This window comes from Sceloporus occidentalis, unplaced genomic scaffold (genome assembly GCF_023333645.1).
Source record: "Sceloporus occidentalis isolate IW3139 unplaced genomic scaffold, rSceOcc1.0.p SCAF_2, whole genome shotgun sequence".
Classification (NCBI taxonomy): Eukaryota; Metazoa; Chordata; class Lepidosauria; order Squamata; family Phrynosomatidae; genus Sceloporus; species Sceloporus occidentalis.
In genome coordinates, this window is record NW_028316982.1 from 196817639 (window position 1) to 196845589 (window position 27951).

The 27951-nt window shown below is 38.9% G+C and overlaps 1 protein-coding gene across 8 annotated transcripts in view; it reads left to right on the forward strand.

Annotated features, from left to right (window-relative positions):
* KDM6A (lysine demethylase 6A) overlaps window positions 1–27951 on the forward strand; it is a 196823-nt gene that overhangs the window by 159190 nt on the left and 9682 nt on the right. For 4 of the 8 annotated variants that reach the window (XR_016280214.1, XR_016280212.1, XR_016280215.1 and 1 more), the window contains 9 exons: window positions 432–537; window positions 3222–3427; window positions 4465–4623; window positions 5955–6019; window positions 11307–11381; window positions 17112–17260; window positions 19250–19364; window positions 20199–20386; window positions 21504–21645. Coding sequence is in view for 4 of the 8 variants with exons in the window: in XM_089511900.1 (XP_089368026.1) it covers window positions 432–537; window positions 3222–3427; window positions 4465–4623; window positions 5955–6019; window positions 11307–11381; window positions 17112–17260; window positions 19250–19364; window positions 20199–20386; window positions 21504–21645 (1205 nt within the window). In the remaining 4 variants the exon portion in view is untranslated. The remainder of the gene's footprint in view (window positions 1–431; window positions 538–3221; window positions 3428–4464; window positions 4624–5954; window positions 6020–11306; window positions 11382–17111; window positions 17261–19249; window positions 19365–20198; window positions 20387–21503; window positions 21646–27951) is intronic. The other 4 variants (XR_016280213.1, XM_089511901.1, XM_089511902.1 and 1 more) reach the window with 1 other exon arrangement.

A 27951-nucleotide genomic window follows, 5' to 3' on the forward strand; every position in this document is an offset into this window, starting at 1 on the left:
TGTCCGTAAATGCATCATTTATTTTTGTGTGCCTCCAAGTCATTTCTGACTTATGACAACCCGAAAACTATCTCTATCACAGCATTTTCTTGGCAACATTTATTCAGACGGGGGTTTGCCTTTGCCTTCTTCAGAGTCTATGTATTGCCCAAGGCCTCTCAGTGGATTTCCATGACTGAGCTGAGATTCAACTCCTGAAGTCCCTGAGCCTTAGTTCAACACTCAAAACACATGCATCATTAAATATCCCTAATATCCTGAAAATACTGCTATTAGTTAGCTGAATTTTATAATTTTAGCAGTACCATGCATCACAGTAGCTGTACTTAGAAATACTGTGATGAGGACAAAGGAATCAACTCATCCTGCATAGTGTTAACAAGCATAAATACTGAAGTTAAACGTTGTCATATTCCTTTTAATTTTTGTAGTTGGAGAATAAGCGTGATGCTTTCTTCCCACCTTTACACCAATTTTGTACAAATCCGAACAATCCTGTTACTGTAATACGTGGCCTTGCTGGAGCTCTTAAGTTAGGTAAGTTTGATTTACAGATACTTACATTGTATATTTAGATCTTGTTGTTTAAAAGAGATCTGTAAAAGAGTAAGGCTGCATCTGCAGAAATAATGCAGTTTGACACCACTTTAACTGTCATTGTTCATTGCTATGGAATCCTGAGATTTGTAGAAGGTTATGGTACCAGAGCTCTCTGAGAGAGAGGGATAAATATCTGAACAAACTACAAATCCCAGAATTCTATAGCAAGGAGAGCCATGGCCAATAAAGTGGTGTCAAATTGCATAATTTGTGCAGTACAGATGTCAGCTGTTAGTTGATGGATTACCTCCTTCACATATCAATTTAAAAAAGTCAACCCTTGTATTTCATCAAGGGCTCGAATAGACAGGCCAAAATTAAGCTGCTTCGGGTCACTTTGGAGGTATGATGTTCAAATGATACATGCATCTTAAGATGCCAGAAGCTGTGCCAAAGCTGCGCTCCAGTCCTTAGTACTGGAGCATAGCTTTGGTGCAGCTTCTGGACTCTTAGGACACATGCATCATTTAAACAGCATCCCTCCAAAGTAACCCGAAGCAGCTTTCTTTTGGCCTGTCTGTTGGGGCCCCAACTATATATAGTAGGGCAGCAAAGGATCTAATATGGCCTACTTGTAACTAGTTGCTTTTAGTAGGTCCCAGTCTAGTCATTATTTCTTGTTGGACAGGTGGGCCACCCTGATTAAAAAGATCTTTAATACAATAAAGATCTTTTTCTTTGCAACCTCTATATATCTGTAGATTTGAATCTTGGGTGTTGAAGAGGTGAGGGGGGAGGTGCCAGCACATGCATAGAGTTGCATAAAAAAGTTCCTTAGTCTTCTGATTTTAATATTAGAGACTTATGTATAAAGACATAAAACATGTGAAGAAGAAATTTCTTCTAATTCAGAGGCCACTCAGTTGGTATCAGGGATTTGGCCACTAAATTAGCCACCTGTCTCAACTGAAAAGCTTGAAAATACAACCAAAGGTTTGGTATTGCTAATCCCCCCTGTTAGAGCTATAAAATCTATTTTTGAATCAAACATGAATTGATGGATTATATTTTACAATTTTTTTTAAAAAAAACTTGTAATCGGAGGGGGGTGTCAATGGAATGTGTTGAAACAAGAACAAAACCTGGAAACTAAAAACATTTTAATTAAAGTTATCTGTCCCAATATTGATATTTCAATCTGTGCCAAGATCTAAGCAACCCTACATTATATACAAACACAGTAATCTGAAGTTGCAAATGATATCTTGGATTTGGACTATGAAGATATTCTAGCTGGCAATTAATTATTTGTGAAAACATTAGGAAATTCAACAAAAAGAAGCAAAACTACTTCTTTTTTTAAATAATAACTTTTAGTCCATTGAGGGAAATCTTGTGGCTTTTGCCAGTTATAGAAATTTGATTATTCAGAGAAGCTAAGTTAAACAATATGATGAATTTGTGCAAGATTTTTCATCTCTTGAGTGTATAAAGACGCCCCTACTCATGTAACCTGTTTAAATACATCATAGAACCAGTAGGACTACTTTTTAAATTCTTTATGTTCAGACTAAGGATAGAATAAGCTCTTGCTAGTGCTGTGTATTGTTCGTGAGAAAATAAACTAAAGACCCTTGTCATTTATGCCAGCCCTTCTTGGCTGGATGTGGGCCAGATGTAGCTCACAGAGGTTCTCCCATCTGGCCTGCAGGTTTCTGCTGTTATCAGTGATTAGAAATAAGAGGGTATTTATTAGGGCAGGGATGCAGTTGCATGAAGCTGATCTTTATTTCCAGACCAGATTTTTTTTTGTAGAGAACTGAGTTGACTTGAACAGAATTGAGATGTAATTTGTATTTGTACACTAAGAAGAAATGCCGAAATGTATAAGAATTAACACCTGACCCTATTTTGTGCCCGGGGCCATACCTATCTCTTATTTCTCAAACAGGACTTTGATTTCTTGCCTGAAATATGTTCAGCTGCCTGATACAATACATTTGTCATCTCCATACTTTCTGTGTAACTGTTATTTGACACAAGATATTAGAGAAAAATACTTCGTTGATTTACTTTAAAAACTGAAGTAATTTGTCAGTTTGGCAAAAGTTATACTACTTTCTTTGTGGAATGCGTATTAGGATTTTATCTTTAGATTGAATGTAGAATTTTACAGATACAGTTTTAATTTGTCTTTTTGTACTGTGATGACAGATTTATAAACAATAAAACTGAACAATGTATAATTGTTGTTGTTTTCTTCCCTCAAGTGGTTTCCGACTTATGGCAACCCTAAGGGATCTTGCCAAGAAAGCCCCATGATAGAGTTTCCATAAGTCAGAAGTGACTTGAAGGCATACACACACAAGAGGAATTTATCATGGAATTTTCTTGACATGATTTGTTCAGAGGAGGTTTGCCTTCATCTGAGGCTGAAAGAGTGAGACTTGCCCAAGATTACCCAGTGGGTTTCCATGGCTGAATGGGGATTCAGAGTCTGGTCTCCATAGTCCAACACTCAAAGCACTACACTGGCTATCTTCTGTATAATGCATAGATGAAATCAATGTGATGACATTTATGTACTTCTTAATTGCATGTTCATTGATCTCCTGCTGTTCTTGCAGTAGTAATGCAGGAAGGAATGCTGTTCTTCTATTAATTACATTCATTTTGTCTAGATCTAGGACTCTTCTCTACCAAAACTTTGGTGGAAGCTAATAATGAACACTTAGTAGAAGTAAGGACACAGCTGTTGCAACCATCGGATGAAAACTGGGACCCCACTGGAACAAAAAAAATCTGGCGTTGTGAAAGTAGTAAATCTCAAACTACTATAGCTAAATATGCACAGTACCAGGCCTCCTCATTCCAGGAGTCATTAAGGGTAAGTAGACTACTATAACTTATCCATTGATTGACACTTATCACATTCCATGTCGAATCATTTTTATAATAGCTCCAATTAATCATATGTGCATATTTAACAGTTGCAAAGAAATAATTTTTAAGATGTAGCATTTTATAGAAATGCTGAGTATAATTCAACCACATCCCTTTTCAAGCCGATCAAAATTGTGCTTTCCTCAGTTCGGTTCTCCTTTAAGATTAACAAATAAAATACTATTTAAGGTGTAATAGTAAAAGCTAGTACTAAAACCCAAACATCTGTGTGTCAGCCTGCATCCACACTGCAGAAATAATCCAGTTTGACACTGCTTTAACTGTCATGGCTCAGTGCTATAGAATTCTGGGAATTCTAGTTTTGTGATACATTTAATCTTCTCTATCAGATAGCTTTGGTGCCACAAGAAACTACAAATTTCAGAATTCCATAGCACTGAACCATGGTACTTAAAGTGGTGTCAAAGTAGATTGTTTCTGCAATGTGGGTCCACTTAATAAAAGTCAACATCAGATATAAGGTTTTGAAATATTTTTCATCAGTAAGAAAAAATGTGCTTGCTATGATCCTTTTTTATTAAAAAGAAAATGCTTGTCTTGATTATCAGTGTTATAAATAAACAACTGCATTGTCTTGATAAACCTAGTAATATGACAGGGTGTGGAGGGGGGCACCTTAGTTGAAGTAGTGAATAACAGCTTCTGCTTGATAGAAAATTTAATAGGAACATATTTATGTGAATGACTGAGGAAAACAGTGTTATACCTCTGTACTCATAATTAAAGGAAAAAAGAGAAAAAAAATTAGAAGATAATGAAACACTAAATCAGAACTACTTTCTCTGAAGAATGTTGCCTGGGTTACAAATGGGAGAATATGAAAGGATTTTGTGGGTGGTGAGATAGATAAGTGTTGTTGGAAGAAGAAATAGAAGCTGGGCTGGTTTGGTGGGTGAGGATTTCTGAGATTTTGATAGTACTTGGTTGGGCTGATCAGGGACACAAATGGGATTTTTCTAGATTGCCAGTGGTGATTGGGGAAATGGGATATCCACTGAAGATTTCCGTCTGCTGGTTGGAGAAGGGAGCCAGCGTTGTGTTCTCCCAGATCATTCCAGTGCTGTTGGAGGGTGGGGGTTTCCAGAAGCATTAAGCCTCTCTGATTCTGAGGGCCAAAAGGTAAGATAGAAAGTTCAGAGAATGTGACAGAGCCTTGCATGGAGATTAGAATTTGTGGTGGTGCACAACTGGAATCCCACTTTTTCAAACAAAGAACTAAGATAAATGCTTGACTAGATAGAACACAAGTATGAATTATATATATATATATATATATATATATATATATATGTATGTATGTATGTATGTATTACATCTGTTTATATTAGGACTGGGAGAAATAAAAATGCATAGTCATTTGAAATAGTGAATATCTCATACTGTGATAAAAAAGAAAATGAAATTGTAGTACCTCTGCTCTTGTCACATTTTACAAGATATAAATTTAATAAGAAATTGTTTTTCAGTTACCTTGAGTTCTAAAACAACTGATTAAAACAGATTGATTTTAATTAATTTTAACTCAATTAAGATTGGAATTAGATGCAAGAAACTGTCGTGCGGATGTAATCATGGGGAGAAAGAGGAGCGCCACATACATTCTGTAAAACATATGAATACACTTGTATAGAACAATGTTTTAAGAATATTAGCTAGATGGATGCCTTTTAAACAAAAATGTGAAGGAACCTCTGACACTTTTAAGAGGGCATTTATTTGCCAAACTTGTACACAGAGATACTAAAAATTAATAGGTAAATTGATCTTTCTTCAAGCGTTTTACTGTTTTTTATGATTGGGAATATCATATGAGTGATCTCATACTTCCCAATATAAGATAGTTGCGTGCTTTTATTTAATGTTAATGATCATGATACACTTCTCTGTATATTTATGGGATCGCCTTCTTCTGTATAATCCGCCTCACACACTCAGGTCCTCTGGGAAGAACCTATTGCAGCCTTTAAAGACCAAATTGACTGCTACTTCCCAGAGGTCCTTTTCTTCGGCCACTCCCAGATTGTGGAATGGCCTGTAGGGATATGTCACATTACCAGCTTAGATAGCTTTTAAAAAGCTGTCAAGACGGATGTTTTCCGGCAGGCCTTTCCCAAATAGGAAAACCCCAGCCATAAAAATTGAGTTCTCTTATGTTCTGCCTCCCATTGCCCCTTCTCCCAGTTTGAAAAACTGTTGATTTTATTATTTTTAATTTTTAGAGAGTCTAAATAGACTATTTTAATTGTCACCGGTTTAATTGTCATTTTAAGGGGGGGGGGGAGTGGATCATTTATATAATGCATTGTTAGTATTTTAAAGTGTAAGTGGCTCCGATTGTTTGTAACAGAGAAGCGAGATAGAAATAAAAGTTTTATTTATTTATTTATTTATTTATTTATTTCTATTTCTCTGTGCTATATTTGTAGTATATCTTGATTTAATTTTTGCAGGAGGAAAATGAGAAAAAAAGTCACCATAAGGACCATTCAGATAGTGAATCAACATCTTCTGATAAGTGAGTGGATAGCATTTAATATGTCATTGGCTAATTTGATTTGTTCATTCTAGATCTAGTCCTTTCCCCACTACAGCCTCTTAGTTGCCAACTCTTTCCCCATTTGAAGGTGCACTCCAGTTGATTTCTGTTTTATGCTATGCTGTAAAATAGCAGAGCTTGATGTTGTTTCTATTTCCAGCCACACTTAGGTGTGAGAGCAAAGGATGATGCTTCTACAAGACCCACATTATTTACTCCACTAATACGCACGTGCGTGTATCTCTGCAGGATGGCAATAGCCCACATAGAAGTAGTTTGCATGTTTCTGAAATAGGCATGAAGACAGTTTCAGTGTGAAGAGAAGCAGTGGAGCAAATCTTAATATATACAACTTGGAGAGACAGCATAATTAATAGATTTCTTTAGTTTTTTGTGAGTTTTTCGGGCTATGTGGCCATGTTCTAGAAGAGTTTATTCTGATGTTTCACCAGCATCTATGGTTGGCATCTTCAGAGAATGCTTGCCTGTAAAGGAGTTGGGTATGTATATATCCTTTGTGAGCCTGGGAAGGCAGGAGTGATTTGCATGTATATTGTTCTATTGCTAATGGCAGGCCTCAGGGTGGGAGGGTATGCAAAAGAGAAAAAACAATATTTTATGCTCAGGATGGTTTGTAACATGTTCTGCTACTGCTGATGTTATAAACCATCCTGGGCATAAAATACTGTTTGAAAACACTGAAATTCTGGACCATGCCAACAACTACCATATCAGGATGCACAGGGAAGCCATTGAAATCCACAAACACCTGGACAATTTCAACAGGAAAGAGGAAACCCTTAAAGTAAACAAGGTTTGGCTACCAGACCTGAAAAATAGCAAGATGAAGACTCAACAAATGCAAATGAGAAATCTCCCAGGGTCAGGAGTTTACCAGCAGACAATGAACACTAATCAGACACTAATCCTCTTTTGCAGACCCTCTCACCCTGAGGCCTGCCATTAGCTACAGAACAATACACATGCAAATCACTCCTGCCTTTCCAGGGTCACACAGTATATATACATACCTAACTCCTTTCCAGACAAGCATTCTCTGAAGATGCCAACCACAGATCCTGCAAAATGTCAGGAATAAACTCTTCTAGAACATGGCCGCATAGCCCGAAAAACCCACAAAAGACTATGGATGCCGGCCATGAAAGCCTTCGACTTCACAGTAGATTTCTTTGTTCCTAAAGCCTTAGCTGTTGAAAAGTGTAGATGAAATAAGAATAAGAAATGGGGTTTTTTTTGCTCTAGAAATTCCCAGCCAAATAATTTCCCATACTGTATTGCTAGAACTGACACAAGTAATTTTTGGTGAAAAATGATAGGTTAAAATAAAGGAGCACAATTCTTCATTTACTGTCGTTATTTTTAACAAACATTTATGTGAAATAAAGATGTTCTAAAATGGTTTTTGCTATTACCACAATTCTAAATTCATTTTATCTTCAGTAATAGACTTTATGCTATGTAAAATGCAAAGGAGGTAAAGAAAAAGATGGCCCAGAAATGGTCTGAGAAACCAAAAGCACATGGGAAATTGTATCCTATGTCCCCTAGGGAATATGTGAAAGCATTCTTTCCCATTTGCTTAAAAAGTGGAGGAAACCACTCTCATTTGTGAGGGGCATAATAGGGGCATGGCTCCCTCAAGGCCCTTCAGGAACCTATGCAGCCCCCTCATCCCTGGCAGTTGCCTCACACTTGCTGTAGGGCAACTGTCACACCAAATCTAGGTGTTTCTAAAAAGATATAGTTAAGATTACATTTCCGTTTGTTTCTATGGTGACTGGACTTTAGAACACCTGCCAATTGATTATTGTTTTTTAAAGTACATTTGAAAAAAATAGTTTTTGTCATTAAGTCAACTGCAAACTCTTATCAGGTGTTGGACTCACAGATGCAGACAAATGCTTATTTCTCAGTTACCATGATTAAAGTCTGGTTATCTACAGTTTTGTTTTGAAGTAATTGCCTGTAGGAGAGCAGGAAATTCAAAATAGTTATAAAAAGTAATGGTCCCTGTGACTCACAAATGCGGGTTATTCTGTGCCAGTGCAGAACTTGTTAAAAAGTTCTGGAAGTCAGCAAAGAAGTTTTTGGGACTAGCGCTGGCCCTTGGTCAGATAACACTCTCAGAAAGGAAAGTACCATTTCCTTACAAGAAAAAGGGTGCTGATTCTTTGAGGAAGAATTACCCTTGACTGTTCCCACTTTCATAACAATTTCCCTTCTTTGGTTTATAGTTGTCTTCCCAGCTGTCCAAATACTCCATGGTAGCCTCAGCATAGCCACTGTTATGCCTATCACATCCCTGGTACCATTACCTTCTCCTCTGACCAGGAGGAGCAAGTCAGTCACCCAGTTCTCCAAACATTATACTTTGTGGCATGGAGAATTTGGCCACCAGACTGCTTCCTCAATGTGACTGACATCAGAGAAGCATCAAGGACACAACCCATAAAGCGATTATATCTGTACAATTGGCAACCATTTGTTGCTTTTGTGGACACTCAGAAGACACCCTCCTCAAACATACAGATTTATGTATTTATTTATTTACGGTATATATACCCCACCCTTCAGCCCTAAAGGCTCTCAGAGAGGCTCAGATGGAGGGTATACAGTATATGAGTTCTTTTTGAGCCTGGCAAATAAGAACTTAGGATACACAAAGAATTTACTCAAAATTTGTTTAGCAGCTAGTGCAGCTCACTTGTTTTCTCCAGTTGATTCATAACTGTTTGTCCATTCACAAGTAAAATTTCTTCTGAAGTAATTGCCATCATGGAGTTTATGTATTGTATTACTAGATCTTGTAAGAAGAGCCTTTGAGCCTGTGGCTATTAGAGACTTCCATCTTATCGTGAGAATCACATAAATTAAAAGAATGATTGTGAGTTATAGGTTTTTTGGGGGATTCCCCCTCCCCCTTTTCTCTTTTTCCATAAAGATAAGATGCCCTTGAAGTCCAATATAATATTTCTATCCAAGGTGATGTCACAATTCTATATGTTTCAAGATATAGTCTTATCAGTTTTCTTCCACATCTCTTCAAATTCATCTGAAAGAGATGGCATTCTTCACAATATGCAAAGGGCTCTGGTGTTCTGTGTGAGCAGGGATAGAATCGTTCAGTTCTCCAGATGGTTCTTTGTATGTTATGGAGACCCATGGAATAGTTTGCTTGTATCTTCTGAGCATACCTCAAAGTGGATGATGACCCCAATTAGCTTGAGTTATTAATTGTCTCTAGAAAATTGTTCCCTACCTTCATCAGCAGCCGTTCCACGCGGTCTATGGTAACACTGAGTTTTTTTCAAAAGTTATTTTTCAATACACCTTTAAAACAACAATTTGGGTTCAGTTTTTAATGTTCATTAGCCTATATAACCTTCATGCCAGAGCCTGCAAGGATTCTGAGCTGTCAGAATCTGTGTGCAGCTGGCAACTACCTTGCCTCCAGATGAATCAGCATGCTCCTCATCCATACCAATGAATCATTGAGACCATGATATGAACAGGTTACTTATCTGTAATTGAAGTTTTTCAAGTGGTCTTTTGTAAATTCACATAGTTTGCACTCTGTAGCTGTCACTGTTCCATGTTTGTTGTCTCTGTTATCTTTTGTTGTGTGCTGCAGTGTACAGGAATTGAAAGAGTGGGAGTAAGGGCTCACGTGTATTGAGAAGGGGACAGGGTTGCTGCCAAAAAATTCTTAGTTTATTTCTAGAAGTTTCTGGCAGCCTTTGCATAAGCAGAGAATAACTCATATATGTGAATCCACAGTTGACCACTCAAAGAATTCCATGCCCCAGAAAGTGGCTTTTTATCTGAAAATGAGACACTGGCGGTTTACAGACCGCCCCTTTGGGGTGGCCTGTACCCGCCCCTTTCCCCGACAGATCAGGGCCTCAGCTGCCACAGCGGCAGCCCTGAGGCCCAGATCCACCGCTTTTCCAGGCCACTTCCCCGCGGCCTGGAAAGGGGTGTCCTTGGGGCTTCAAGCCCCAAGGATACTCTGATAGCGGCGGGGAAAGGAGAAAGGGGCCACTCGGCCCCTTTCTCGTGTGTGTCATTGGTGCAGCCGTGTAAAGGCTGCGCCAGCGACACAAAACTCGGAAGGAGCTCCAAAATGGAGCTCCTTCTGGCACCGCAGAAAGGACGCCACAGGCGCCCTTCCGTGGTGCCAGGACATCACGTCTGTGCTGCTCCGTTTGGAGGCGGTGCGGCCGTGACATCCTAATGGTGGCGCCCATATAGAATGGGTGCCACCATTTTGTACATACCTTGTATGTACTGGGGTTGGGGGTGTCTGAAAGAGACGCCCTCAGGCAACCCTAGTACGTACGGAGTACGTACTAGGGTGCCTGTCTGGAAAGGGCCAATGCAAGCAAATTTGTTCTTTGTTCTTTGAGTAAAAGAGGTCTGAGTTTTAGTTCGAGTACATTGCCAGCAGCTTATGTATGTATGCCAATCATAATAAATTATCCAACAAATTTTGTTAAAATGTGCAAATATATATTTTGGTTTGTAATACATCTGTGTTTGTAATGAATCCTCATTTATTTGCTGTTAGCCGCTTTGCGTCCCTGTCTTGGGAGAAAGGGATATAAGAAAATAAAATTATTATTGTTGTTCTTGTTGTGTGTATATGTGTCTTACACATCACCTGTTAACCTATAGTGACCCCATGAATTTCAAATGGCATTCTTAAGCAAGGAATATTCAAAGGTATTCCAGTTCCTTCCTCTGAAGTATCACCATATAGCCCCTGTTACTTCTTGACTGTGTCTCATCCAAGTCCAGGGCATACCCTCCTTGGCTTCCAAGATCAAACAGGATCTGGTGTTTTCAGGGTATTTACATCCTTCCCCATATTTAGTTCTTCTGTTTGTACTACACTCCAGCCTGAATTCTGTTGTTAATCCTGACTAGAGTAGACCCATTGAATTAGGGGAATTTGCCTATGTGTTAGACTCAACATTGAATAATTGATTATGTTGATCTACTCTGGTGGAGAGTAATGAACAGGACGCCAACTCATCTCTGTGTCACAAACATACACCATATCATCATGATGGGTTTCCATCTTTGTACTTACTTGATAGTGCCCTTGCAATGAAACTCACAATCTTTTGTAAACCTTTTGCTAGTGCAGTGTCATAAAGGGATAGAGGTTTAGAATTACAGTAAATGTAGTATAGCTAATATGTATTACTGACCATGTCTCTTATCATTGTCCTTAATGTTACAGCTGTGGTAGGAGGAGAAAAGGACCTTTTAAAATGATCAAATTTGGGACCAATATTGATCTTTCAGATGACAAAAAGTAAGTACGGTTGTTTTTGTGTCATTGCCACTAAAGTCTCTTTCACCACTCTAAATTGAATATTATTCTTTGGTTTCATTGCCAATTCTAATTGTTCTAAGCCAGTGGTTCTTAAATGTGGTCCATGGACCCCCCCCCCCCCCCCTTTATAGTGGGGCTGCTAAGACCTTGTTACTCAGACCTTCTCACAGCAGAGCAGCCACTCAACAGGGGCTAAGGCAAAGGCAAGCAGGCTTGCTGACTGGGCCTACACATTGCCTGTCACGTGCCCACTCCACTGTGGGAAGGGGGAATCAGAAGAAGCTCCCACATGACAAATCCCCTGCAAACCGCAGCCAGTCACCTCTGAGTTTTGGCTGGGAGGCACCAATCTTTTCGTCTGAACTCTCAATTAGAAACAACAGTGCTGAGGAGGGCTGCCAGACCCCTTGCTTGCTTCCTGGGCCCCATTCCCACTGGGCTATAAAGTGAATCAAGAAACAGATTATAGCAACATTGTTCCCATTTGAATTCACGTTTGATCCTACTTTGATCAATTTCTCCAGCGAAAACCTGAATCACTGGTGGATAAACCTGGGTTATCCTGACTCCACTTTTCCAGCGTGTTTTTTTTATCAGCTGCCATGTCAGATCCGGGGCAAATTAATGGGAACGACAGGTATTTTAGGAGGGGAGGAGCAGTGTTCAAGGGGCTGTCCCGAGGGTGTCACCTGGTTTGTTCTCTTTCCTGCATTCCCAGCGCCGTTTTCCCCTGTTCACATAACCTTTCTCCTGGTGGAACGGGAAGCAGGGTAAGGTGATCGCGCGTAGACAATTTTTTTTAAAAGTAAGGTTTTGATCGCCTAGGCGCTTTGTCGGGTGTCCGAACATTGCAAATTGCTCCATTGGCCTCCAAACGTGGTAAGCGCATGACACCCCCTGCCAGCCCCCCCTTTCCATATAGATCAATGTGTGAGGAGACCCACTGCCACTTTATAACTATTATTTTTTTTCTTTTTCCTTTTTCTGTTTTTGTTGAGCACCTAAGCACATCAGCGCTCCAGCGTCTGGGTGGCAGATCGGCTTTGCAACCATTTGCTTCTTGGCCAGTCACAATGACGCCTAGCCGCCCAAGTGCTCAGGCGCTTTAGCAATCCATTGACCACAAAAAACAAACAAACCCCAAAACCAAAAAAAGAAGGAACGGGGAACAAAAATAGCCTGTGTCAAAATACAACGGAGAAATATCAATGGGAACGAGAACATGGGTCAAGAAAAACCAAGTCCGTTTGCTCCCTTTTGTAATGGGAACGATGGACATGATTCAAATACGACTCTGGAACTCGCTCTGAGTCTGACTTGCAGCAAGATTCGTCCCTTTATAGCCTAGTGGGAATGGGGGCCTTGCCTACCTGCCCACTTGCCTGCCTGCTTTTTCTTTCCCTCCTTCTTTCTCTCATCTTGATCTCCTCCTCTTCTGATGAAGAAAGAAAAAAAGGGAGAGTTGAAGTGTTTCTTCCACAAGCAACTATAAAGACGGGCTTCTAGGATTGTGACACTTTCTTGAGGGCTGGTATTTTGCTCAGATGCTTCTTTCCCCCAGTTTTTTCCCTTGTTCCCTCCCCCTTTCTAGTCTTTCCTCCACGATAATCCTCGAACACAGAAATGTATGCCTTGGAACACCAGCACATCACATCAGGAAGCATGCACACCATGAAAGGATTGTAAGTTTGATTCCATGTGTGAGGGTAGCATGGTGGTAAGGAAATGTCCATATCTCTGCTCCCCTTTTCAGTGTGGAGAAGGAAGTTACAATATTTAGGAACTTGAGTACAGGAGTGTAACAGCAGTTGTGGTGGTGGAAGAGGAGAAGAAATTATGAGGGAAGTATTTTCCTCAGCCTAAGGCTAGAGACATGAAGAGTTTTTATTGCTGGTGTCACTATTTGAAGAGCCAGTTTTGTTCTCTACCCCGACCCTGTTGTATTGCCTCAGGTCTTTGTTTTAGGTGTTGTGTCTTTCCCTTGGAAAAGGAGGAGGGAAAGAGAGAGAAAGGCAATGGTTGGATGACTGACTGTCAGCTCTGCTGCTGCTCAGCTGCTCAGCCCACCACCTCCCTATAGTGGAGTAGCCACATGACAAGAGCCAAGGCAAAGGCTAGCTGACTGGCTGAGCTTGGCATAGCCATTCAGTCTGCTCCACACTGGCAGGAAGAAGCAGGAAAAAATTCCTCCCCCTTTGTCACCTATGAGGGAAAGCGTAATGGATGGTGTAATTGTTAATGGTTCAGTTCAGGTGGTAGTGTTGCTTTGTTTTTGTTGTTGTTTGGCTTTTAAATGTTAAGTCTTAAGTGTCTACATCAACAAAAGATATTTAAAGGGGTCCCTGGTGTTTTGCTTTTTTTTGAAGGTTAACAACCATTGTTCTAAGCCATTCCAACTACACCATTGAATTTGGCTGAATTTGATTGTTTATCATGTGTTGCTAATTGTTCATTACTTGTTTCCTTCAAAAAGTCGAGTTAAGAAAAAAAAACCATACTGGATTAAATGAAGCATTCACTTAGACTGACATCCTGTTTGCAACACAATTCACTAAGTTCTTTTGCTACAGTTATAACCACACTATGGGGCAGAGTTTCCCAAACTTTGGCCCTCCAGATGTTTTGGACTTTAGCTCCCAAAATTCCTGATGATTGGCCAAGCTGGTTGGGACTTTGGGAGCTGATGGCCAAAACATCTGGAGGACCAACATTTGGGAACCACTGCTATAGAGTCAGAGCTTTGAGAAAATGTGCCTGTACAACTATGGCTTTGATAACAAAGAAGATATGGTGCTTCCTCTTTTTTATTCCCCAGGAAAATTCTTTCAACCTTGGTTAACCAAGCCTTTTTCAATTTAAGTATAGATTGTATACTACAGTGCGTCCATGTTATACGCAGGTGTGCCTTACATGGTTTCCATCATATGCTGGAAGCCACACCAGAAAAAATGGCGCTGCATGCCAGAAAGAGTAATGGTGCATGCGCCCATGGCTTGCCGCTGCAAGCATAAGCCCCATTGGCTTTAATAGAGCTTGAGCTTATGTGGAATTTCCCTTACGTGTGGGGGGGGGGGGTCTGGAACGGATCCCCTGCGTAAGGGAAGGGGCTACTGTATAACATATTCTTTTGAGGAATATTCAGGGACATCCTGGAAAGGTTCTTGAATTTTATGTGGATTGGGTCTGCAATCCATTTCACATACTGATTGGAAAGGTTCCCCTTCGTAGGCATGAGCCCAAAAGTGCTGTGACTTCTTACGTGGAACACAAGTAGTAGTTAAGAAGGAAAATTTGCAGAGGTGATTCTTATATTTTCATTTTGGTGATGGAACCCTTGAGTCTCTAATATTTTAGCCTGTTCACAGTGTACTTGTAAAATTAATGAATTAGTACACCATGTTTCAATGAGTATTTTTGAGACAATTCACATAAAAGCATAAAATAATACAAAATAATAAGACAATCAAAAGAGTAGAATAAGAAACAAAATTTTAAAGTACTTAAAGAGCCTGGGAAAAATGCCTTTGTCTAACTGTTGTTGTTTTTTATTAAAGTTAAATCTTTATGTGTGGTACCACAAGTGAAAAGATTCCTTTCCTAGTCATCACCTGTCTCAAGTGAGGGCTGCTTTCAAAGATTTCAGATCAATTTTATATGTTAATGACACTATGTACATACAGTATACTGGCTAAAACAAAGTGGTAACCAAACTGTTACATTATGAGACTAACAGATTACACAAAAGGTAGATTAAAAAAAGAAGAGCACTAAAAGTTAATGTTGATAATAGATCATAGAATAATAGAACTGTCATCCTTTGGCCTGTGAGGTTGGCCCAGCTCCATTGAGGCTAGCCTGAAGAAAGAGGCTCCTCCCTCCATAACTGTCATCTTTCGGCCTATGAACGAGAGAATAGGCTGGCCCAGCTCCATCGGGGCTAGCCTGAAGAAAGAGGCTCCTCCCTCCATAACTGTCATCTTTCAGCCTATGAACGGGAGAATAGGCTGGCCCAGCTCCATCGGGGCTAGCCTGAAGAAAGAGGCTCCTCCCTCCTTAACTGTCATCTTCCGGCCTATGAGGGAGTTGACCAGGCAGGCCCAGCTTCACCAGGACAAGTCTGGAAAAAGAGACTCCTCCCTCTGTAACTGACATATTCTGGCCTGCAAGGGAGTTGACCAGGCAGGCCCAGCTCCATCAGGGCTAGCCTGAAGAAGAATAGCCCTCCCTCCGGTCCATCTGCCTTGGTCCAGGCCTCAGAGGGAGAGAAGAACTGCTGGACCTGATCCCTCCCCCCATTCCCTTCTCCTTTTGTGTTGTAAACCGTTCGGATTCCCAGTGATTGGGCAGTATATAAATAAATCCTATTATTATTATTATTATTATTATTATTATTATCATCATTATTATTAAAGGTCAGCATTGACAAGGTCAGTAAAGATACCTTGGTAGTCTTCTCTCATTACCTTTAGATATTCGCAGTAGAATTTTTGGGGTGCTACTGCAAAGGTAGCACCCTTGGTTGTAATGGATTTAGGGGTGAAACAGACTAAAAGCCGGCTTCCAGACAGCTTGGGAGCTTGGCATACAGACGATGCACGCCCCTCAAGACACCCCGGAAGCTGGCTTCAAGCCACCCAGCTGCTCACAGATGGGCTGGCTTCTTGGTGCTCTAGCAGTGTGGTGTTTACACACCACATGCTGCTGGAGTGGCTTGAAGCCACCCTTGAGCCATGGCTAGCAGGAAAAGCTGCCTTTTTGCCGGCCCCAAAAGGAATGGCTCCTTTTTCAGCCAGTTTCAAGGTGGATTACCATGCAGTTACCATAGCCCCAATCTGCCTCTGGAAGGGGTGGCTTAAAGCCTCTTCAGGGCAGTCTGTTTCATCCCTTAATATATGATCTACCAAAAGATTGAAAATAATACTGACAGCACCCAACTGTACTATATCATATTCCTTTTGCATACAAAATATGATTTGTTAGGTAGGAATCAAGTTAATGAATTAAAAAGTATTTTATATTTTACATTGATTTTGTTGCACAACACCCTGAGATTTTTATATGTAGGGAAGGACATAAGTATTGTAATAAATAATGGCATAAATAAAAACAAATTGTATGCAAGAAAAAAACCATTGTTGACCATATACATATTCTGTGCAGAAAAATGACCAAAAAGGCAAAGAATTTCACCATCTGAAAATGTTATCTGGGGTTTTGTCAGTAGTTAGAAAATAGAAGTGTGTTAGAAAATGTATTTTTAGTTATGTTTTTAACTTTTGTATGTCTTGTATTAATTTTATATTATTTTAACTAGATTATTTTAATTGTTTTTAATTTTTTTATAATAATGTTTTAATGAAGTTTTATCTTACAAGCCACCTTGGGACCCTTTTTTGGGAGGAAGATGGCATAGAAGTTAAATAAATAAATAAATAAATAAACAGACAGACAGACAGACAGACAAAAAGTCTTTACGTGCCTAGAAGAGAGTCTTTCTGGCTCCATGCTGTCACTTGATTGAGAATGGGCAGCTCTAATATTATCTAGCCAGATTTCAACATGTGCCAGTGTCAGTACAAAGTGATGATTTTGCTAATGGATGGCTATGCATAAGAACTGTAAGGAATTAATTAATTAATTAATGTGTGGGGGTGTGTGTATAAACAAACAAATGTCACATAAATAGTTCAATTTTCTCTTTGATAACAGGTGGAAGCTGCAACTCCATGAGCTTACAAAACTGCCTGCTTTCGTGCGTGTGGTATCAGCAGGAAATCTCCTTAGTCATGTTGGTCATACAATTTTGGGAATGAACACAGTCCAGTTGTATATGAAGGTACCAGGCAGTAGAACATCAGGTGTGTAATGTGTGGTATTTAACTTACTGTATATGCTCATGTATAAGTCTAGAAATTTTAGTTGAAAAATTAACCCCAAAAATCTGGTTCGACTCATCCATGGGTCAATGTAAATACTGTACTTTGACTTATAGAAAAGGGAACCATCCCCTGATGATAGGCAAGAGTGTAATGTGTCCTGGAAGCCATGACTCCTCTGTACTCTCTCATTTATCCAGCCATTAGGGTGAGCACAAATAGTTATGCCTGCCAGAATTTTGTAGGTTCTTCAGCATCATTTTTCTTTGCTTCATCATTTAGATCCTTTGTTGCATGCCCCTAAGTTTTACCCTCAACTTATCTACGGGTCATATCAAAATCCATAATTTTGTCCCCCAAACCTGCCCTCAACTTATACATGGGGTTGACTTATAGTTGAGTATATACGGTTTGCTACATACTGATCTAAAACACTATCAGTGTCTTAACTATTGTGCTTGTCTTTGCTTATAGTTAGCAATTCTAAATTTATACATTAATGCAGCTTGATTTTGAAGATGTTCTTAGTAGCATTCACAATTACTTTGACTTTACTCATAATAGCATAAATTATAACAGTACTACAGTTGTAAGAGGGGAGAGTTTTGAACATTTTGGGGTGGGTCTACCCTTGCCAGGATTTCTCTAGGCTGATGCCCAGAGTGTTCTGCCCCAAATTCACCCTAACCTGTTCATTTTTATTGTGGATTTTTGGCTCTCACAGCAAAAGAAAGGCGGCATCTCTGCTGAGGTCAAAATGTAGTGTCCAGTCATACTTGCAATGCTGGGCACCTCATTCTGACCTCAGAGTGACTCACGCCTGCAGCGCTACTGCTAGGAGACAGAGAGAGAAAGGACTGACTAACTTTTGAATGAAGGGGGAAGTGACCTCAGTAGGCTGGATGGAGGCATAAAGGCTTGTGTACATAGATCAAAGAAAGAAACAGAGAAGTAAAATAACAAGGTAGGCATTCTGTCTAGAGTTTCCTCTCACTAATCACTTTAGAGTGACAAACATTGATGCCTTGTTCCTTTCAACAGGACATATATACATATCATAAATAAATAATAAAATCTGGTACTTAAAAACAAATCATCTCTCTCTCTCATATTATTTCTCATCGCCTTAAATTTTTATATTGATGATCTTTTTGGTCTTGGATTTTCCACCAGCTGCTTGTCCTTACCTTCAAGTGCTTTCATAGCATTATCCATCTTACGTCTTAGCCCATCCCCGTATGTGACCTTAAGCCCCACCCCATTTGAAAATTTTCTGTTTCCTCAAACAATTGCAATTTCTGTCTTGCCACCTGTTCTACATGAAACAACTCAGTAAAGTCACTTTTCTTGCTTAGTTCCAATTCTGCCTCATAACTTATATTTCCACACTTGATTGGAAGGGTTATTTTGCTCCCCCCCCCCCAAAAGCCCCTTTCCTCTTACCAAAGGGTGACATCATCTTTGGCAGAGGTTGACATTTCTCTGCCTGTCTCTTTTTTTCAGGTGGACAGTTCATTTATTTATATGGAAGTTGGGAGGGAGGGGAAAGTGGGGAGTTAGAATAAGAGAGAGGGAAATAAGAGGAGCCAAAGTGACAAAAGTGCACAGAATAGGTGTGCACATGTCACAACTACAAACACATAGGAGGTAAGATATTGGCAACATTTATCCTGTCCACATAGCAGGCAGTTTATTCATGGTACTCAGTCAGTTTTCCAAAATTTCCCCATAATTTAACAACAGTTAAGAATCCCTGTGGTAGTTTGCTGAAGAAAAAAAATGGTGACAGCACCATAAGAACATATCTATCATTTGATACATGAAAAAACCTCTTGTCTATGAAATCTTACAAATAGAAAATTTGTTAATCTTTAAAAACACAGAGCTGTCATCCTTTTTTTTTTACATGTCACACATCATTATGTTACATCACTGTAAACATCACTGTTATTGTTTTCTTTTTCTTATTAGGTCATCAGGAAAATAACAACTTTTGCTCAGTCAACATAAACATAGGTCCCGGTGACTGTGAATGGTTTGTTGTTCCAGAAAATTATTGGGGCGTCATGAATGACTTCTGTGAAAAGTATGTTCACTATTTTCTATCACCATATGTTGTGCTTCCAATTATTTTACAACCCTGTCTTTTAAAATAACATTATGTATTAAATTTATTTGAGAAGGTATATTGCACATCTTCTCTGTTTTGTCCCACTGTATTTTTCTTACCTTTCTTCTCTTACTTTGTATGCATTCCACTGCAACAGCAGTATCAATACAGAAATACAAATACATGTTTTCCTTGTAGCTAGAATGAAAAGAAGCGGTACAGCTCATTCTGGTAGCCCTGGAGCCTTTTGTACTTTAAAGAAAAAAAGCTTCCCTCTACCACATGGCAGGCTTTCACATTGGAGTGTCATATATGATAGGGCAAGGACAAAAGCAACAGAAATCCTGTTAGACATGATCAGCCTTTAAACTTCTTTGCTTTTTAAAAATCCTTCACTATAATTGTATGGGGAATGATATGAAAAGTTTAGGCAGTAAGTAGTTTCCACACTATCATAGACCAAAGCCAAGGCAAATATGAGAAACACCTAGTTGTGGCATTCCAGCGTAGTTGGTTAAACTGCTTTCAGCAGCTCCTGGTCAGATAATAGGTTCCATGAGCCTGTGACTCCTTCTGTGACTTCTAGCAAGTGATTGCTGAAACTTCTCACATCCATCACTGTTATACTAGTTGTTGCAGAGCTGCTGGAATGAGGGATCTAGATAAACATGCCTAATTCAATGTTTACTTTGGATTTCCTGGGACTGACTAAACAATACTCAGAGTATTATGGTCCTCATTTTAGCTGTGTAGAATGTTGTGAGATTACTTATTTTTTTTAATTTATCATTCATTTCCCCCTTATTTTAGAAACAATATGAATTTTCTAATGGGTTCTTGGTGGCCTAATTTGGAAGATTTGTATGAAGCCAATGTCCCAGTTTATAGATTTATTCAGAGACCCGGAGATTTGGTATGGATAAATGCTGGGACTGTTCACTGGGTTCAGGCCATTGGCTGGTGTAACAACATTGCCTGGAATGTTGGTCCTCTTACAGGTATGTCAAGTCATGTAGGAATTCAATCTTCAAACGGTATTTATGAATCAACATCACCATTCCTAATAGAATAAAGTTGTGTTGGACTATAGGGTAACATACCAGGGTTGGTTTTTTTTTTAGAACTCCGTGAATGATATAATACAAGGTGTATTCAGGTGTCATGTTCCAATGTTCAAAACAATTACAGTGAAACCTCGCCATATGCGGGCGCACCATACGCGGCCTTGAGCATATGCACTCAAGCCGCAGCGCGCGCGCAGGGCAGAAGGGGCGGCGCATCCCATTCAATTGAATGGGTGCGCGCACCCGTTGCGCCCCACGCGCGCCCGCGCCGCCATGCACAAGCCCCATTGTTTCCAATGGGGCTCGAGCATAGGCGGAATTCGCCTTACGCGGAGGGATCCGGAACAGATCCCCTGCGTAAGGCGAGGACGGTCTGTACCTGCAGGTTAAAATTTTTAAAACTCTGTGTGTACAAACTCTCCTCCCCCTTACTTAATAGAGTGCATCCGGGCTTGGCAACACACAGTTCCTGTGGATTAACTGACATCTATACATCAGGATTTAACAGTGGTTTGCAATTCTACTTTGGAGGGATAACTCAAGCTACTGTTTAGCCTGTTGGACATTATGTCAGTCTCTGAGATTTGATGAAAAGGAAGTGTTTTCTCATATCCAGAAGCTGGATGCAGGAGCAGAAGAGGGATCCCAGGGAGTCTTTTCTGACCCTTTAAATTATAGTTGGGAGAACATGGTGCCTGAGTACAGCCAAGAATCTTAGATTGTCATTGTCTGACCACTTGGTAAAATAATTTTTCCTTAGGAATATAGCTTGTTTACAAAAAGGTTATAGCTGAAGGACAATGAGATTTAATTTGTTTTATTGTCACCAGTGATTCTTCATGCAAAAGAATGCAGGTTATTTGAAGTGAAAGCCTTTGCTGTCATATTTCTCTGTATGGTGTATGCAGTGAGAATTCTTTCAAAATACTTTGAATACTATCAACACAATTTGCATATGACTAGGGCTTTTTCCTAATTGACAAGAACTACTCTTTGGCTGTTCTCCATAGTGATCTGGTACCTATTTTTACTACCCACTGTTACCTTGTAGCATGCCAATATAAACTGGCCGTGGAACGGTACGAATGGAATAAATTGCAAAGTGTGAAGTCAAAAGTACCTATGGTTCATCTTTCTTGGAACATAGCACGAAATATCAAAGTCTCAGATCCAAAGCTTTTTGAAATGATCAAGTAAGTACCATTTTAAGTTGATATGTCTTTATTGACTAAGTTTTGATTGGTACAAAATGATAAAAAGAACAAAAGTCTTTGTGAAATACTTGGAAATTTCTAGGCTCAAACATTGAAGAGTTCAAATTCAAAGACATAGCTGTGTTAGTCTGGACAGTCAGTATGCAAAGGAATTTTGTAGCATCTTTGAGAGTGAAAGAAAAAACCTAGTAGCATGAGCTTTCTTATAAAGTTCTGTCCCTGGACTCTCCCCTCCACCTCATGCATCTTAGGAAATAGACTCTTTCAGTTAGATTCAAAGGTACTACAAGATCCTTTGCATACTGAGTATGTCCAGTCTGGAGGAATTATTATTGTTTTTGAAAAACAAGTACTGTATTGGAAAATATAATCTAAAATGTCAGTCTCTCATTGCTGCCACTATCATTTCAATATTGCAGTTGCAAACAAGGCTCACAGTTAATTTAAAAGAGGGTGGCATGGTCATATCTAGGGTTCTAGCCAACAACAGCCAAGCATAAAGCCCTCAGGTGGCCATGAGTGGCATTGCAATGCAGAATCAGCAAATGAACAAACATCAGTGTATGAGGCTTTTAGATAAAAGATTAAAAATATCTACAGGGAATACTGCTATTTTGATTTCAATTCTATATATGAACAACTCATATTAATATATTCTTACCACTTGGGCAGAATTGCATTCAATCCCATACCTTTGAGGTCAAGGACATCCTATAATAATTTCCTTGATTTTTACTAGTAGCAAGACACTTCTGACATACGAAGTAAATCTCAAGGAAGATTGAAGCAGGGTTGGCACTTTTTAAAAACTCTCTTTGAACAGTCTTAGCTATAAAATGTAAAGAATGGCAGAGAGGTTTCAGCTGAATCTCATCACATAATAGCCGTGTGCTGATGATGTTTTGCATATCATTCCTCCCACCCCTTCCCACCTCCTCCTTCCTTTTTCTTGAATGTTTCTGTAGTTTAGAAGTTTGCATCTGTAATCCTTCTCTTCAGTATTGTCCTAGAGCTAGTTATTAGCTGTTTTCCCAGGGGAGCATTCCTCCTAAATCTGCCCCCCCCCCCCCGGCAATTTGGTTAAATCATATGATAATTACTGAAAGTGAAGAAATAGGACAGTAGGAAAGTTAGTGGCTAAAGTGATTTTGGAAATATGTAAATTACTAAGCAGCTAAGTAACTTTGCCCTGACCTGATAGAAACATCACTTTTTCAAACTATTAATGAAAAAATTAAATATTAACCAAAACATGAGTTCATATCATTAGTATATTAGAATAACCTACTATGATAATTGGTGAAGTAAAAACAAATAAAATGTTGTATTTGAGAGACAACATAGGCCTTTTAAAAGGCACTGTAATTAAAGTACAACCCAGCATTACTGTAAAAGAAATCAAGAGGACAAAGATCAGATAATGGGTTAGTATTATAAAAGGGAGGTACTTGAAATATGGAGGAGGCCAATGAAATGCAGAAAAGCAAGCTGTGAAAATGAGCTTAAAAATAAGTAAAAGGTTTCTTATTAGTGCATAACATAGAAGTTAGGTCTAGAAAAATATTGATTATGCTTATACACACACACACACACACACCAGCTTTTAATCTAGTTTTTAAATTATGGTGGCAGGAAGATGTGGGTTCTAGAGGTTATTTTGAAGGCTCATTTGGTGAGGTGCAGGGGAACGGGAGGACTTCCCATCATGATCCTTAAAAGCTGTTTTTTCTGTGGCAAAAGATTTGCCTAACCAGTTAAAGCATGTATGTACCATTTAACCAAATGCAGAGTAACCTCAGAATTTTGAAACTACTCTTAGTAGCCAGAATATTCATCAAAAAATCAGCTGTCAGGCCATAAATCACAGTAAAACACTCTTTGCATTCAAGGTGAGTGACTGCTTGAGTGTGGAATTTTGTTGGAGTGAGTATGTGTTTTATCTGTTCTTGTTGTTTTAATCTTTTTTAAAAAAAAAATTACTGGAAGAGGGAAAGACAGAACAAAATCCTGAAAGCAGTCACTGTACTAGGTAACACTTTCTAGTACACAATTCCACCTCTGAATTAGAAACAGGCGATAGCCTGGCCCATTAAAACTGCCTTTTCAGCAATAGCTATGCTGGAGTTGCCTTTGGAACAATGGCGCGTTACAGACGGCCCAGAAGGGGCTGTCTCGCGCCGCCACCAGTTGCGACGTCCAGGAACCGCAGCAGCCAAACGGCGCGATTCCTGGACGCTGCCAAGAAGGAGCACAAAAATTGCACTCCTTCTTGCTCCCCAGAAGAGCCGCCGCAAGGTGCTAGTCGCACACTCGCGGCGTCATTTCCGGGGCGCGACGTGCAGACGCAGAGCATCCGTTACGTCAAGATGACGGTGGCCGTGTGGAACGGCCGCCGCCATTTGTTACGGACTCAGTCCGTGCTAGGGTTAGGGGCGTCTGGAAGAGACGCCCCTTTCTAACCCTAGCACGGACTGAGTCCATCCTAGGGTGCCCGTTTATAACGGGCCTACGAAAGTTAAAAAACTCAGGTGACATTTATAAAAGTAGAAAGGCTCATTTTCCAAAAACATGCATCCACCATGGATTAAGCTATCTTGTATTTGTCAGCTGAAAATTCTGGCAGTGACAGAACCATCTGAAGCTCAGCTGTGGGAGGATTGAAAATAAAGGGGAGTCCTTAAAAAAAAGGACTTTGGGAAAAAAAGTTCAAACTGCTGGGGCACAGGAGAGTAGACAAGTTTTTTAATCTTTATCTGGCTGGCTGCCACCTCTGCAGTGATGAGAGGGAGGTATGCAATGCAGTGGTATTGAGAAGCCTGGAAGAGGGCAACAATGTAGTGAAAATACAGAGGTTGACCATTAAAGCCCTTGTGCTTTTGACAACAGCTACTGTATAGAGCTTGCCTGGGTCTGGGAGAGGCAAGAGTGACTGATCCAGAGCCAGGCATTCAGGAAGTGGGTAGTTTTGTACAGTGATTTTGGCAGCAACATTGGGGTTTTGGTCATTGTTATCTCCGCCACAAGTAGTGTTTCCCCTACTTTGGCCCGCTGTAGGCACAGTTTGTTGCCAAATTTCAACAATAAACTACTGTACTGTTCAATTACACTGTGGAATTTCAGCTGTACAGTACTTCTGTTTTCCTTGATCTTGGGGGCAGCAAAGAGGGTTTAGGGAACTGCATTCAGGCTGCACTTTGTGTACCCTTGGCTCACAAGCCTTTCTTGCTTACAAGATTACTGTTAAGGTCAGCTTAGTTGATATGTGCAAGAGATGCATTTTTGTTAGTGGTGAGACTTTATTTATGGAATTTCCCCTCAGAAGGGGTATCTTTGACTTTCTCACAGTGTTAGGTGGAGTTTAAAGATACAGTGTATTGATATGATCATTGGGATTTTATGTTGTCACTGCTTTTTGTTTTAAATTATAATGTATTTTTGTTAGTCTAGTGACCTTGTATTGATGTACTCTCTCCTTCCAAATGTAATGGGAAGAGGGGAGCAGCAATATTTCTTCTTCCACTATTACACTTAGGAACCCAGGTCTTTCATAGTTTCCTAGGGCTTCTGAGTCCAATAAGCTCAACTGAACTTTTGAAAACATTGAAGAACTATGTTTACCAGGCTCACTATTCCTAGTATGCTGTGTTGTGGTTTTCTTCTTTGCACTTTGGAGGAGAGCAGGAAGAAGAGAGCTCTTTCTGATGTCATTCTCCAACCACTAAGAGAGATGCTGATAAGGTGTTGTAGGAGGATTGCTGAGGAATGATAGGAGTGAAGTATCCCAGTTGACTCACTTTTTATCATCTTTCTGCAAGCAAGCAAAATATTTCAAACAACTGGAAGAGTTCACATGCCACTGTGTGTTTTGTTTGAATGTACTGCTTCACTACCAGTATAATATACCATCTACCTATTTTTATAAAATTGTTGTGGTACCCAGTTAAGACAGTGTATATTCCACTAATTTAAATGACTGGCTATCAGCAGAAGAAGATATACAAATGTTGGGAGCAGTAGGAGGTGCAGACTTGGAATGGGAAGATGAGACAAGATTAATGAAAGAAGACAATGAACTGCTGATCGAGTGGAAAAAAGACTGGGAAAAAGAGGAAGAGAAAATCAACAAGGAACCAGAAGGAACCTAGGGAAAACAGACAAACAAATAATTAATTAGAAATGAAGCTCTTGTCATGGAACATAAAAGGTTTAAATTCGGTGTATAAAAGGAAAATAATTTTTCATGAATTAGAAAAGCTAAATTGGGATATATGTAGTTTACAAGAAACCAGAATAAAAAAGAAAGATGAAAAATACTTAAAAAATCCAAAATTAGGAGATGTATATATTTCAGGAGGAGGAAAGAAAAAAAATGGGGTGGCAATCTACATAAAGAATAAAATTCCAGCTAAAGAAATAATAAATGACAAAGGAGGGAGGTATATTGGATTAGAAATTGTGGTCAATGGGGAAAAAACATTGGTAGTAGGAATTTATGGCCCCACAGAAAATAAAACTAAATTCTATAAAAACTTGTGTAAAGAAATTAAAAAATTAGATTATGATGTGCATATATTAATGGGAGATTGGAATGGGGTATTGGACCCCCAATTGGATAGGAAGTCAGCAAAAAAAAAATAAAGGACAAACTAGGCAAACTACCTAATAGCTTTTTTGAAATGAAAGACTTGTTGTCATTAGTAGATGCATGGAGATATAAAAATGGTAACTGTAAAGACTACACTTTTTTCTCACAACCACACAATTCGGCGTCGAGAATTGATATGTTTATAATTTCGAGGAATCTAATAGAAAATATTAAAGAAACTAAAATCAGAATAAATAAAAATTCAGATCATAATCAAATTTGGCTGGAGTTAAAACAAAAGGAATTTGATTTTAGATGGAGAGTAGATGACACGTTACTGAGAGACAAAAACGTTTAAAAAGAAATAAGGGAACAATTAAAACTCTTTTTTAAAGAGAACACAGAGAAAGATACAAAAATGAAAATAATTTGGGATGCGGCTAAAGCAGTAATGAGAGGGTATTTGATTAAGAAAAAGTCGGAAAGAAATAAATTAAGAAAAGAAAATATTAGACTAATTTCAGAGAAAATACAAGAAAAGGAAAAAGAAAAAATTAAAAAACCCAATAGTAAAAAATTAGATAAGGAAATTAAAATATTAAAGAATCAACTCAACGTAAAAATGACAGAAGAAATAGCTAAAAAGATGAAATTTACTAAACAAAAATTTTTTGAACATGGAAATAAAGCAGGGAAATTTTTAGCATATAAAGTTAAAAAAATGAAGGAAGTAAGACAGATCGTGGAAATGATAGAGAATGGAAAAATAATAACGGAACAATCTAAAATTAGGGAAATTTTTCTAAGGTATTACAGGAATTTATACGGAAAAAATGGGGAGGGAAAAAATAAAAAAACAAACTCGAAAAATATTTAGAGAAAATAGGGAAAATTGAAATGGATGACAAAGTCAAAGAAAAGATAAATCAAAAAATAACAAAAGAAGAAATAAGAGAGGCTATAAGGACAGGGAAAAAAGGGAAAGCCCCAGGACCAGATGGATATACTTTAAATTTTTACAAAATATTTGAGGAAGAATTAGTAGAGCATTTAGAAAAAGTCTTCAATAATATATTAGTGGAAGGAATACCCGAAACATGGAAGGAAGCAAATATTACTCTCATACCAAAAGAAGGAAAAGATCTAAAATATCCACAGAATTACAGGCCTATATCATTATTAAATACAGATTATAAAATATTTACCACTATCCTAGCAGAAAGATTAAAAATAATACTCAAAGATTGGATAAACAAAGATCAATGCGGATTTCTCCCAGGTAGACAAGCTAAACAAAATATAAGAATTATAATTGATTTAATCGAATATTATGAAAAAAATCCAAGCAAAAATGTGGCTATGATTTTCTTAGATGCAGAAAAAGCTTTTGACAATTTGAATTGGGAATTTTTGATAAAATTAATCAAAAAATTGGAATTAGGAGAAAATATTGTAAAGTGGATAGAAGAAATATATAAAAAACAAACAGCAAAAATACTGGTAAATGGAATAAGGACGAAAGACTGTCAAATAAATAAAGGTACCAGGCAAGGGTGTCCGCTATCTCCACTACTATTTATATTATGTTTAGAAATATTATGTAACGAAATTAGGACAAACAAGACAATACAGGGTTACAAATAAAGGGAATGAAATAAGGATCAAAGCATTTGCAGATGATATAATGTTGGTGATGGAAA